Raw genomic sequence first — 13413 nt, 5'->3', positions numbered from 1 at the left:
TCTTTGGGAACACTTTAAACAATAGAACAGGTTTGTGCTGGAGGTGTGGGGGTGGGCACTCGTCAAGGGGATGTCGATTTCAGCAGGCTGTTTGCAGAAATTGTGAATATACAGGGCATTTGGCCCGCATGTGCAAAAAAACGGCAGCTTGGCTGGTATACGAATCGGATGGGTCGGAAAGCGGACCAGAAGATGGTGGGGACAGTAGCCGGGACACTGGTGTACAGCGGGTCAACACGATCAATGGCTGCTGCTCCTACAACAGGATGCCTCCTATAATGAGGGTCCTACTCAACGGGATATCTGTCAACATGGAGCTGGATACAGGAGCGAGTCAATCTCTCATGGGCGCTCAACAATTTGAACAACTGTGGCCGCATAAAAGAGACAGACTAAAACTCACAAGGGTCGACACTACACTAAGGACCTATACCAAAGAAATTGTACCAGTCCTCGGCAGCGCCATGCTCTCTGTCACACACAAAGGGACAGTGAACCGACTTCCCCTGTGGATTGTCCCCGGAGACCCCCCAGCACTGCTGGGGAGAAGCTGGCTGGCAAAACTAAACTGGAAATGGGATGATGTCCATGCCATGTCATTAGAGGAGCGGACCTCCTGCTCAAGTTATAAAGCGATTTAAACATCTCTTTCAGCCAGGTGTGGGCACTTTCAAAGGGGCCAAAGTCAAAATCTACATCACACAGGATGCTAGAGCGGTCCATCACAAGGCCAGAGCTGTACCCTATGTGATGAGGGAAAAGATTGAACACGAACTAGACAGGCTTCTGCGGAAAGGCATTATATCACCTGTGGAATTTAGCGACTGGGTAAGTCCCATTGTCCCAGTCATGAAGCCTGATGGATCCGTACGAATCTGTGGGGACTACAAATCTACCATAAACAGAGTCTCCCTACAGGACCAGTACCCGCTGCCCAGAGCGGAGGACTTATTTGCCACATTGGCTGGAGGTAAACTTTTCTCAAAATTAGACCTCACATCTGCGGATATGATGCAAGAATTGACCAAGGAATCCAAGCTTCTCACCACCATCAACACACATCGAGGCCTTTTCATGTACAATCGATGCCCATTCGGCATCAGGTCGACAGCTGCCATATTCCAGCGCAACATGGAGAGTCTGCTCAAGTCCATCCCGGGGACGGTTGTATTTCAAGATGACATACTTATCACGGGCAGGGACACCGACTCCCATCTCCGTAATTTGGAGGAAATACTAAAGCGGCTGGATCGGGTAGGCCTACGAGTCAAGAAATTCAAGTGCCTGTTTCTCGCACCCGAGGTTGAATTTTTGGGCAGAAGGATTGCCGCTGATGGAATCCGCCCAACAGAGTCCAAAACAGAAACAATTTGCCTGGCACCCAGGCCCCCGGAATGTCTCAGAACTGCGCGCCTTTCTCGGGCTGCTCAATTACTTTGGGAACTTTATGCAGAGCTTAAGCACGCTGCTGGAGCCTCTCCAAGTGCTACTCAGGAAGGAGTGCGATTGGTTTTGGGGGGACGCCCAGGAGCGCGCCTTCAATAAGGCACGCAATCTTCTGTGTTCCAACAGTGTTTTGACTTTCTTTGACCCAGGTAAAAAGCTAGTTCTCACAAGCGATGCATCAGCGTATGGGGTCAGGTGCGTTTTGCAACATGTCAATAGTGCGGGCAAATTACAACCCATAGCTTATGCCTCCAGGTCACTTTCACGGGCGGAGCGCGGGTACGGAATGGTAGAGAAGCAGGCGCTCGCGTGCGTGTACGGTGTCAAAAAGATGCACCAACACCTTTTCGGGGCCAAGTTCGCGTTAGAAACCGACCACAAGCCCCTCACGCCCCTCCTATCCGAGAGCAAGGCAATAAACGGCAACGCCTCGGCGCGAATTCAACGGTGGGCACTCGTGCTGGTATGCTACAACTACACAATAAGGCACAGACCAGGCACAGACAACTGTGCCGACGCGCTCAGCAGGCTACCCCTGGCGACCAAGGAAGGGTCTGATGAACAGGACTGTGAGATAGTCATGGCAATCAATGCCTTTGAGTCCACAGGTTCGCCCATGACGGCTCGCCAAATCAGAGCCTGGACGGCCAGCGACCCCACTTTATCCTTAGTAAAAAGATGTGTCCTAACCGGTGACTGGGCAGAGGCTCGCGATGCCTGCCCTGAGGAATTAAAGCCCTTTCACAGGAGCATGTTTGAGCTATCACTACAAGCAGACTGCCCTATGTGGGGCAGCCGGGTAGTCATGCCTCTGCGAGGCAGAGAGGCATTTATCCGGGAGCTCCACCGCGAGCACCCGGGGATTGTTCTCATGAAGGCCATAGCCAGATCCCACGTCTGGTGGCCTGGTATTGACGCGGACTTGGAGCTCTGCGTCCGAAGGTGCACCATTTGTGCCCAACTCAGCAATGCCCCCAGGGAGGCTCCACTGAGCCCCTGGCCCTGGCCTACCAAACCGTGGTCGTGGGTGCACGTAGACTATGCGGGCCCATTCATGGGCAAAATGTTCCTCGTAGTTGTAGATGCATTTTCAAAGTGGATCGAATGCACCATTTTAAACTCGAGCACAACCCCCACCACTGTGGAGAGCCTCGCAACCATGTTTGCAACGCACGGAATCCCTGACATATTGATCAGTGACAATGGTCCGTGCTTCACCAGCGCAGAATTCCAAGACTTTATAATTGACCACGGCATAAATCACGTCAAGACGGCACCGTTCAAGCTGGCCTCCAACAGCCAGGCAGAGAGAGCAGTGCAAATCATTAAACAAGGCATGCTTAAAATCCAAGATCCCACGCTGCAGGGTCGCCTGTCGCGACTGCTGCTGGCATACAGATCTCGTCCGCACTCACTGACTGGGATCCCCCCCGCGCAACTGTTGATGAAAAGGACTTTTAAAAACAAGGCTCTCATTAATCCTCCCAGACATGCATGAAATCATTGAGGCAAAGCGCCGTAAGCTGACTGAGTTCCATGACAGAAATTCGAGGGGGAGATGGAATGAGATAGGGGACAAAGTGTTTGTACTAAACTATGGCAGGGGTCCCAAATGGCTTGCAGGGACAGTAATGGGCAAGGAAGGAAACAGGCTACTGGTAGTACAAATGGACAAAGGCAAAACCTGCCGGAGGCATGTCGACCAAGTCAAAAGCAGATTTACCAACAACACTGCGGAACCAGAGGCAGACTACAATGTGGAACTCGCACCACACCTGGTGGACAGACAGAGGGAACAATCTGAGGAAAGGGCAATCCCAACAGACAGCCCAGGCAAATCAACAACAATCACACCAATCGAAACAGACAGCCCAGGTGAGATACCAGCAACCACACCCAAAGAAAAACAAACACCAAGGCAAACAACTGAACCACAACTCAGACGCTCCACGCAAGAGCGTAGACCACCTGAGAGACTGAACCTTTAAAGACAATAAGACCTTGGGGGAGGGTGATGTCGTGTATCTTACATTATTATATATAACTGTATCCTAACATGCTATACATGAATGTAATAAGATATGACCTGTAACCACCAGCATAACTTACCACCAGGGGTGCACTTGCAAGAGACAGATATATAAGGACAGGTCTCAGGCAGGTGCAGCATTCCAGAACTGTGAAATAAAGGTGCAGGTCCAGAGTGACCTTGACTTCACTACATGCCTCGTGTGAATCTGTACTGAGGGGACAGGACTTTACAATTACTACATTCCACAGCCGATGTTGCATGATGCAAGTTACATGAATAATGTTGTCTTTATTCCTAACAATGAGTTACTTTGGGTTTGAGAGGAATGTGTAAGTACTGAGGTATCTCTAATTGATTGTGTCAGTTGTTCAGCAGGAGCAGGAGCAGAACAGATCCAACTGCTTTTCAGTGAGATAAATATTTGCACACATTTGCATCATGGTTTGTAAAAAGCCAATGAATTATGTCACTATGTACAGTTGTAAGGTGAGGAATAGCACTTGCTCAGATATTCTGCTAATCATCTCGTGATTCAGTCCTTGGGGTTAATTTGAACCACCGTGGGTTTTAGGGGCAAGTACAAAATGCACTCAGTGGCCTCAGTTTGAGGTTCAGGGTATTTTAACTCCCGGGCCTTGCCTACATGCCACTGGTCAGCTGCCTGCTCATAATGGGCGGAAAGCGACTACTGGCCTGTGGGTTGGCGAGGACCTTTGTGTGTCTAGAAGCCGCTAGCTGGCAGCAAAGGAAGTCTTACCAGCAAGCAGGTATGTCACAAGGAGGGAGATTTGGGAGGGTCTCACAGGAGGGTCTCCTGCTCCTCTTGATCCCACAAAAGAGAATTTTTCTACTTACCTTGGAAGACCTCTTCACCCTTCCCGACAGAAACCAAACCTGCTTTCACCTGGCGAGAGAGCCGCTGCAGCTTCCTCGCTCGGGTTAAAAAGCAGTCGGGATCCTATTGAGGTAATTGGACCCCTAGTTGCATAAATTCATGAGACCCCACCTGCTATAGGCAGGCACCTCAGCTGCCTGCAGAGCCTCGCAGGTTAAGATCGCAGGCAGAGGAAAAGGAGCGAGTTCCGAGCGTTAACTAACCTGCTCAGTTTCTGCCGGGAGGATAGGGTTAAAATTGACCTCTATTTTGCAAGCTGCGATAGTTCACCGATAAACAGTATTTCCTTTTTTGACGACCATCTTAAAATAACTTCTTTGCATTGTAACTGTAGTTGTTGTAAATAGGATTATTTACATTGTTTATCATTGTCATTTTTCCAAAAAAAGGGGATAATGTAGATGACGTAAAAGAATCAAACCAACCAATGACAGTGAGAGATGAAAATGGAAGTCCTGAACTGGGAGCAATGGGAGATGGAGAAGGCAATCATTATCTTGAACAAAGTAATCAACCTCCCGCCCAAAATTTAGAAGATTTCGCAGAAGAGAATGCAACAGAAGCAAAAGAAGGGAATGAGACAATGGGAGGAATAGAAAAGAGCAAGTGTGGAATGAAGGAGAAGGAAAGGCAGTCAGATGTGCATCTGGTAGGTTTCCTCGGAATGCCCCAGACTACTGGCAGTATGTAAAGGCAGAAGAAGCACCTACGTCCCTGGATCAGAATTTGTCACGCAGTCGAAAAGGCGCGGAAACCCTGAGATTTTAGATTTTGCCCCAATCTTCGTGCCTCCCTCCATCTCCGCCCACCAGCCCCCCGCCCCCCCCCCCCCGCCCCCCCCCCCCCCCCCCGAGAGTCCTATAATTTTTGTGCCAGTGCTTTTGCACAATTTCTTAGTGAAAAAGAGTTCTGCGTTGTTTGGAATAAAATCCTTTATCCTACATTAAAACAGAAATTAATAGACTGATTACTTTTACAGATGGAAGACTTCATTTCTGGAGCAGGCCATGGCAGTACCGTCAGCACATCAGGCATGGCTTGTAAAAGGTAGTGTTGTGTAACTGAGTTTCTGATTACGTTGTCTTCATTATCCCTTAGTTTGCTTGCTACATTAACCCCAGAAGATTTTTAGAACATTAAATGTAAGATAAGAACTAACTTTTAACAATTTATGCATTTTTACCACAGTTCATCTACAGCATACATGTTAAAGTACAGGAAGGAGGAGGGAAACAGCAATCTAGGTAAATAGAGCCCTACATTCTGATATGGTATTGATCAAATTGTATTCAGCAAATTAAAGCATGCATCAAGGCCTCATACATGATTTTTCAAATATAAGGAGGTGTTCCATTCAAATTCATATACCAGTACAGCTCTTGGCATGAGTTACTAAAATAATAAATTAAAATGGGGAAATGATCTGTGCTCTCAATTTTATGTCAAAATTAAATGGTGTATTTCATTAGTAATACACTCGTCAACTTATTTGATTATATTGTACAGCAGTTTATTAATATTTTATTGCATGCATGGTACAAATTGTACAGAAACTAAATTCCAAATTAGGCTGCAGTGCAATTAGTGCCATTTACATATTTTTCACTTATTTTTTCTTCCTCCAAGTTTTGAATTTGAAGGTTTTGATAATACAGTAACTTGTTAAATTATTGGATTCTGGACAGTAAATAATCTCTGAGAAAGAAGATTATGTCTGAAGAATGACATCACTACATCCCACAGCCGATGTTGCATGATGCGTGTTACGTGAATAATGTTGTCTTTATTCCTAACAATGAGTTATTTTGGGTTTGAGAGGAATGTGTAAGTACTGAGGTATCTCTAATTGATTGTGTCAGTTGTTCAGCAACCCACTTTGAATTATCAGGAGCAGAACAGGTCCAACTGCATTTCAGTGAGATAAATATTTGCACACATTTGCATCATGGTTTATAAAAAGCCAATGAATTCCGTCAATATGTACAGTTGTAAGGTGAGGAATAGCACTTGCTCAGATATTCTGCTCATAGTCTCATGATTCAGTCCTTGGGGTTAATTTGAACCACCGTGGGTTTTAGGGGCAAGTACAAAATGCACTCAGTGGCCTCAGTTTGAGGTTCAGGGTATTTTAACTCCCGGGCCTTGCCTACATGCCACTGGTCAGCTGCCTGCTCATAATGGGCGGAAAGCGACTACTGGCCTGTGGGTTGGCGAGGACCTTTGTGTGTCTAGAAGCCACTAGCTGGAAGCAAAGGAAGTCTTACCAGCAAGCAGGTATGTCACAAGGAGAGAGATTTGGGAGGGTCTCACAGGAGGGTCTCCTGCTCCTCTTGATCCCACAAAAGAGAGTTTTTCTACTTACCTTGGAAGACCTCTTCACCCTTCCCGACAGAAACCAAACCTGCTTTCACCTGGCGAGAGAGCCGCTGCAGCTTCCTCGCTCGGGTTAAAAAGCAGTCGGGATCCTATTGAGGTAATTGGACCCCTAGTTGCATAAATTCATGAGACCCCACCTGCTATAGGCAGGCACCTCAGCTGCCTGCAGAGCCTCGCAGGTTAAGATCGCAGGCAGAGGAAAAGGAGCGAGTTCCGAGCGTTAACTAACCTGCTCAGTTTCTGCCGGGAGGATAGGGTTAAAATTGACCTCTATTTTGCAAGCTGCGATAGTTCACCGATAAACAGTATTTCCTTTTTTGACGACCATCTTAAAATAACTTCTTTGCATTGTAACTGTAGTTGTTGTAAATAGGATTATTTACATTGTTTATCATTGTCATTTTTCCAAAAAAAGGGGATAATGTAGATGACGTAAAAGAATCAAATCAACCAATGACAATGAGAGATGAAAATGGAAGTCCTGAACTGGGAGGAATGGGAGATGGAAAAGGCAATCAACCTCCCGCCCAAAATTTAGAAGATCCCGCAGAAAAGAATGCAACAGAAGCAAAAGAGGGGAATGAGACAATGGGAGGAATAGAAAAGAGCAAGTGTGCAATGAAGGAAAAGGAAAGGCAGTCACAAGAAATGGATGTTGTGAAAGAAAGTGGAATGGCTATGAAAGAAAAGAGCACTGAAATAGAAGAAATGGTTACAAGTGAGAAAGCACAAGGAGGGCAGTGTCAAATAGGTAGCACAGAAAATGTTATGAGAGAAAAGGAGAATGTTGGACACCTAAAAGACAGCGAGGGGAAAGCAGTAGAGAATGTAACAGGTACGGAAAAGGAAAACAGGAATGCCACTGAAATAAAAAGTGTAATGGAGGAAAATACATTAAATTTGTATGAATCTCTGACTGGAGATAATGCAGAATTAAAGGAAGAGCTCATGGAAAATTATGCAGATGAAAAGAATATTAAAGAGGAAAATGAAACAGAAGAAAAACACCTATATGTTCAAACAGAAAAGATGGAAGATAAAAGGACAGTAGAGGAAAATAAGCACACAATAGGACAAAAAAAAAACAAGGTAGAAAAAGAGGAACAGAAAAGAATGGAACAAACCAGGCAAAGCAAGGGATTACACCTAATAGAAATCGAACAACCCCCGGGATATAAAGAGCAAATAGGTGTGGAACAAAATGAATATCATTCAAAAATGGGAGAGAATCAGAATATAAGTGAAAAAGAAAGCCAAAGCCAAGAGGAAGAGAAAAAAGCTTTGTTAGCAGAGACAAAGAAAGAGGAAGGAAGGAGAAAACAAACATCTGTGAAAAAAACATCAAAGAAACAAAAGGGGAATAACTCAGATTTACAAGAAAATAACATTGAAGAGTCGCCAGAGACAGAAAATGGAAAGGCAAAATTCAGAAACAAGAAATGTTTTGATACTTTAAACATTTTTGGGAACCGACAGAGGAAAGGAAAAGAGAAAAAAACAAATAAAAAGTCAAAAGTACGATGCATTGCTTGTTTGCGTGGGACAGAAGAAAATTAAAGGGGGAATCAGAATGAAAAACCAATGCATTGAAAAAAATATAAAATCTGTATTTTCATCTACTTCTTAAAATGTATTATTTGGTATCAAATCACTGTAAAATTTATTTTATGTGGATTTATACAGGAATTCAGAAGCATGTTATTTGCAACTGAACTGAGTGAATTTCTAAGTCAGCCAGCACTAATAATTTCCTTGAGTCATTCACAGTTCATTCTTTCTGTTCCTTTTTTCTAATGTAAAATTGGCTGCTTTGGCGCAATATATCATTTGTTTAGTCCAATCCAATAAGACTTGCCAATGTGATTTTTAAAAAATTCTTTATAAAGTGTTTGCTTTTATTCTGAATGTTGATGCTTGCCAACCCCTGATGGATTGAAAACCTGTTGCTGCAGAGAATATTTAACATCACAGTGTAGATCTTACAGAAAAATATGATCATTGTTTTAATATAAATGACCAATGTCATCTGTAACTGGAATCATACAATGATATGACAGCACTTTTACTTAACTGGAATGGATTAGAAATGACTGTGTGTGAGCTAAGGTATCCTCCACACTTTTTAAAATAAAAATAGTATGTACTGGCATGCAAGGTGATCCATGTGGAAGACAGTCTGACATTCCATCTTTTATCTTCGTCTGTGAGAGAGATTTTTCATGGTTGTAGTTTGCACCCTCCTGATATGGAATTCCAGTCCCCAGAGCACCATATTCATCTGTGTGATGTGACAACCAGGCAGTGGGGAAGGGGAGAAAAAGGTTCATTTTTCAACATTTTATTCAGTTGCAGCCATTGGATAAAAACATTGACTAAATGTTGATTGGGGTAAATTGCTGGAAAAATTAATTGATATGTAAATAATTGAGTAAAAGATTTAGAGGATGGAAGAACAATGATATTTGCATGTTAGCTACAATTTTAGAAAAGTTGCTTAAGTATTACTGCAAAAATCATATCTATGGGTCCTTGTTTCTCTCATTGTCAGTAAAGTGTGCTTACTTTGCCTGTCACGTGATATATTACTTCAGTAAATTTGTTAGAACAATAGATAATCCCACTGGCATGTTATGCTGCAGTGAGACTATGCTACACTCAGAAACTGCTCTCCAGGTCCCAGACTGCCCTGAGCAGGCGTACTGGTCTTTTATATATGTTTGTACACAACTGTACCTAGGAGCAAATATTTCAAAGGCAACATTCCTTGCTGGTTTCACTGATAAACGTTTCATAAATACTTTCCATGTGACAAGGTCCAGCAAGGACTCGAGACTTGTTTTTTTAAATTTTTTATTCAATAAAATCTCAAAAATTATACTCAAATTAATTCATAAATCAGTCACCTTTGAAAAAAAATCAGATTCCACTTACATAAATCATAAGGATTCCATGACCAAAACACACTTCCTGAGCACTGTAGCATCTGTGATTTGAGTGTGGGGATGTTAGAAAAACTCCGACATATTAATGCACTCAGGTTTAGGTAAATGTTGGTGAAAAATCTGTAGATCTCTGCCTTTTTTTATATAATGTTATTCTAGACTCTACCAGTTGTGACAGTTTGTGTGATACTGCTGAGCGGCATGTATAAACTTTCTCTTGCTGCCTAAAAGCCTGTTTACAAATAAATGAATACATCAGTACTCTTGTTTCTTTTATACTTTTATGTGTGTGTATATATCATGTAATATCAAAATATGCATTACAGTTGCTGATCATTGAAAGAAAAGAATGCACATTAGTTAATAAAATAATATACTGGATGAAACCAGATTAAGATTGCTTGAAGTTCCTATATAAAGGGGTAGAAATTCACCTTCCGTTTTTTGACGTTCTCCGTGCATGGGTTGTGGCGGAAGTGTTGTCGATATTTGGCACTGGGAAGGTTTTGTTTGCTCGAGGCGGATGTAGTTGCGGCTGAGGGGCGGAAGTGCCCTTCCATCGGGTCGGCCGGTCCCGATCACTCATCAGCGCCACGCTAATGATGTCAGCGCGTCACAGTGTCTAAGAACATAAGAACATAAGAATTAGGAACAGGAGTAGGCCATCTAGCCCCTCGAGCCTGCTCTGCCATTCAATAAGATCATGGCTGATCTGGCCGTAGACTCAGCTCCACTTACCTGCCCGTTCCCCGTAACCCTTAATTCTCTTATTGGTTAAAAATCTATCTGTGATTTGAATACATTCAATGAGCTAGCCTCAACTGCTTCCTTGGGCAGAGAATTCCACAGATTCACAACCCTCTGGGAGAAGAAATTCCTTCTCAACTCGGTTTTAAATTGGCTCCTCTGTATTTTGCGGCTGTGCCCCCTAGTTCTAGTCTCCCCCACCAATGGAAACAACCTCTCTGCCTCTATCTTGTCTATCCCTTTCATGATTTTAAATGTTTCTATAAGATCACCCCTCATCCTTCTGAACTCTAAGGAGTAAAGACCAAGTCTACTCAATCTATCATCATAAGGTAACCCCCTCATTTCTGGAATCAGCCGAGTGAATCGTCTCTGTACCCCTTCCAAAGTTAGTATATCCTTCCTTAAGTAAGGTGACCAAAACTGCACGCAGTACTCCAGGTGCGGCCTAACCATACCCTATACAGTTGCAGCAAGACCTCCCTGCTTTTGTACTCCATCCCTCTCGCAATGAAGGCCAACATTCCATTTGCCTTCCTGATTACCTGCTGCACCTGCAAACTAACCTTTTGGGATTCATGCACAAGGAGGTACGCTCGCGGCCTTCCGCGAGAGGTGGGCACCGGAGGGACTGGAGTGCATCATCACGCCCGGCAACCAAATTTTAATTTGATTTTACGTTTTAAAGTTAATTTGTTTTAATTGCCGGTGCTTTTAGTGTCCCCTTCCCTTTTATAGGGGGCACTGGGGAAAAATTGTGATTTTAGTGCCCAAAAAAAAACCAAAAAAAAGAAAAACACAAAAAAAAAACAAAAAAAAGGGGGGGAAAAAAAGGGCCTTGTAAATGTCTGGAGTGTCACCCAAACGGGTGGCACTCTTTAATGTTTATATTTTCGCAGGTAAACTCAAAAGAGTTTCATGCACAAGGACCAATTGTGGAGCAGTAGAGGCGTGTCCTGCTCAGTTGGAGCTGTGAGCAGTGAGGGAAGCTGCTAGCAACTTGAGCTCCTGCCTGGAGAGCCCTGAGACCAGCCCAGGAAGAGAAGGAAGGAAGGGGTTTCACCACCAACTTTACCCAGAGGGAGAGGAGGAGAACAGAAAACTTTGCAACAACTTCATCATTCTGCAAGGAGTTGGAGAGAGGGGGAAAAACCACAACAACATCCAGTGTGGAAGGAGGGAGACTCAACTACTCTACAGGTGGGTGTGGGTGCATTTCCCCAAACAGACTTTGTTGTATCGGTGGGGGGAGGAAAGAAGACCACTGAGGGCCGGAACATCGCGGGGGGTGTGTGTGTGTGTGGTAGTGTGCGTGGGGGCCGTGCTTACAACTGGGCCCCCCCCACAATTGGAACCCCCCCCACCCCCCCCCACCCCCCCCCCACATTTGCCTAGCCTGGGATAGCTGGAGCTACCAGGCTGAAGATTGTTATTAATCACCCAATTAAAGATCGTTAGGAGTGCCTGGTGGCTCCAGCTACCCCAGGTGAAGACATCTTCTCCCCCCACCTGAAGACCACCTCAAAGACTTTTGTGTTTTGCCATCTGGGGAGTGCACCCACCCACAGCTGCGAGGAGAGACCTGCCCTCGCAGCCCCCCCCCCTTCCCACCCCCCTCTCTCTTTTCTCTGCTACTCTGTTTCTCCCCTCTCTCTCTGAGAACCCTTTCCTTCCAAATTTAAAAAAAAAAACCAATTAAGACAACTGAGCAGAGGGAGCAAGGCCTCTCCCCAATTGTCAACGAGGGGAGAGGTGCCTCGTTAAGGGCTCCTCTGCTCAGTGAACATAAGAGGCCATTAAAGACCATTAAGGCCTGTGACTTTGGGGTGGGTGTAGCCCTTAAAGGGACCCCGTGATGGCGACCCCATCCACGCCGGTGGCAGGGCCAGCAAGGACGTATGCGCAGGTGGCAACCGCTTCCACAGCACCTCCTGCGCCACCCGCTGCCCTGCCACCATTTAGATTAATTACTAGAAAACACGGGGTCAAGAGCTACACTCACCCCACAATGAGCATTGAGGAGTGCGTGCGGGCGATGGCTGGGGTAGTCGGCCCCTCGGCCATTGTCGCAGCCTCCAAGATGTCTGGGAAGGCTGTTTTCTTCCTGGGGTCGGAGCGGGCGGTGTCCCTGGCCCTCGAAAAGGGGCTCACGGTGGGCGGGACGTTCCTGCCGGTGGATCCTCTCGAGGCCACCGCGCAGAGGGTCATCGTGTCGAACGTCCCGCCCTTTGTTCCCGCTGAGCTCCTCCTCCCTCACCTACAACAACTGGGGGAGGTAAGGTCAGGGATCAACCCCATACCGCTCGGCCTCAGGGAGAACAGCCTGCGCCACGTGTTCTCCTTCCGCCGCCAGCTCTTTGTCCGGCTGGCGCGGGAGGACGTGACAGAAGGGCACTTTAATGTGGTGCACGAGGGGACTGCCTACCGCGTCTTCTGGACGTCGGACGGCGTGCGGTGCCATGCCTGCAGGGAGGTGGGGCATGTTCGTAAGAACTGCCCCGCCTCCAAGGCCGCCAAACCACCGAAGGCGGCCAAGGCTGGCGCTGCCGCCACCCCTCCCCCTAGTTGCGTCCGCGTGCCGGGAGCCATGGGTGCGCGGGCATCGTCGGAGGCCTTTGTTTTCAGGGCCTCCGGCGGGGGGGAGGGAGAGCGTCCGAGCGGAAAGAAGGCGCGGAAGAAGGAGAAACATCTAGAGGCGGGTCCCCTCGGTGCGCCGGAAAGTCTGACCACCGCGCTCAGCCCAACCCAGTCACCGGCGAGCGCGGGGTGCCCCGAGCCCGTGCCCGGGCCCTTGAATACCACCACAGAGGGGCCCAGGCGCGGGCAAGAAAAGGAAAAGGGGGGGGCGGAGCGGGAGGCCTCGGCAGACATGGAGGTCTCCCTGACTCCGCGCGCCCCCAGGAACAAAAAGAGGCACCGCCCCAATGAGGCGGAGGGGGAACAACATCCCTCCGCGGAGGAGGCGGTGCCCGCCG

At 46.4% G+C, this 13413-nt stretch overlaps 1 protein-coding gene across 4 annotated transcripts in view; it reads left to right on the top strand.

Annotated features, from left to right (window-relative positions):
* The window catches only part of LOC139265299 (ubiquitin carboxyl-terminal hydrolase 47-like), a 45588-nt gene extending 35639 nt beyond the window's left edge, over positions 1-9949 (top strand). For 2 of the 4 annotated variants that reach the window (XM_070882260.1, XM_070882262.1), the window contains 4 exons: positions 4763-5022; positions 5353-5420; positions 5562-5617; positions 7165-9949. In XM_070882260.1, the coding sequence (XP_070738361.1) occupies positions 4763-5022; positions 5353-5420; positions 5562-5617; positions 7165-8306 (1526 nt within the window). In that variant the 3' untranslated portion in view covers positions 8307-9949. The remainder of the gene's footprint in view (positions 1-4762; positions 5023-5352; positions 5421-5561; positions 5618-7164) is intronic. The other 2 variants (XM_070882264.1, XM_070882261.1) reach the window with 2 other exon arrangements.
* The last annotated feature ends 3464 nt before the right edge of the window (positions 9950-13413 follow it).

The sequence above is a fragment of the Pristiophorus japonicus genome, chromosome 6 (genome assembly GCF_044704955.1).
Source record: "Pristiophorus japonicus isolate sPriJap1 chromosome 6, sPriJap1.hap1, whole genome shotgun sequence".
NCBI lineage: Eukaryota > Metazoa > Chordata > Chondrichthyes > Pristiophoridae > Pristiophorus > Pristiophorus japonicus.
This window is presented reverse-complemented; position numbering and strand designations above follow the sequence as displayed.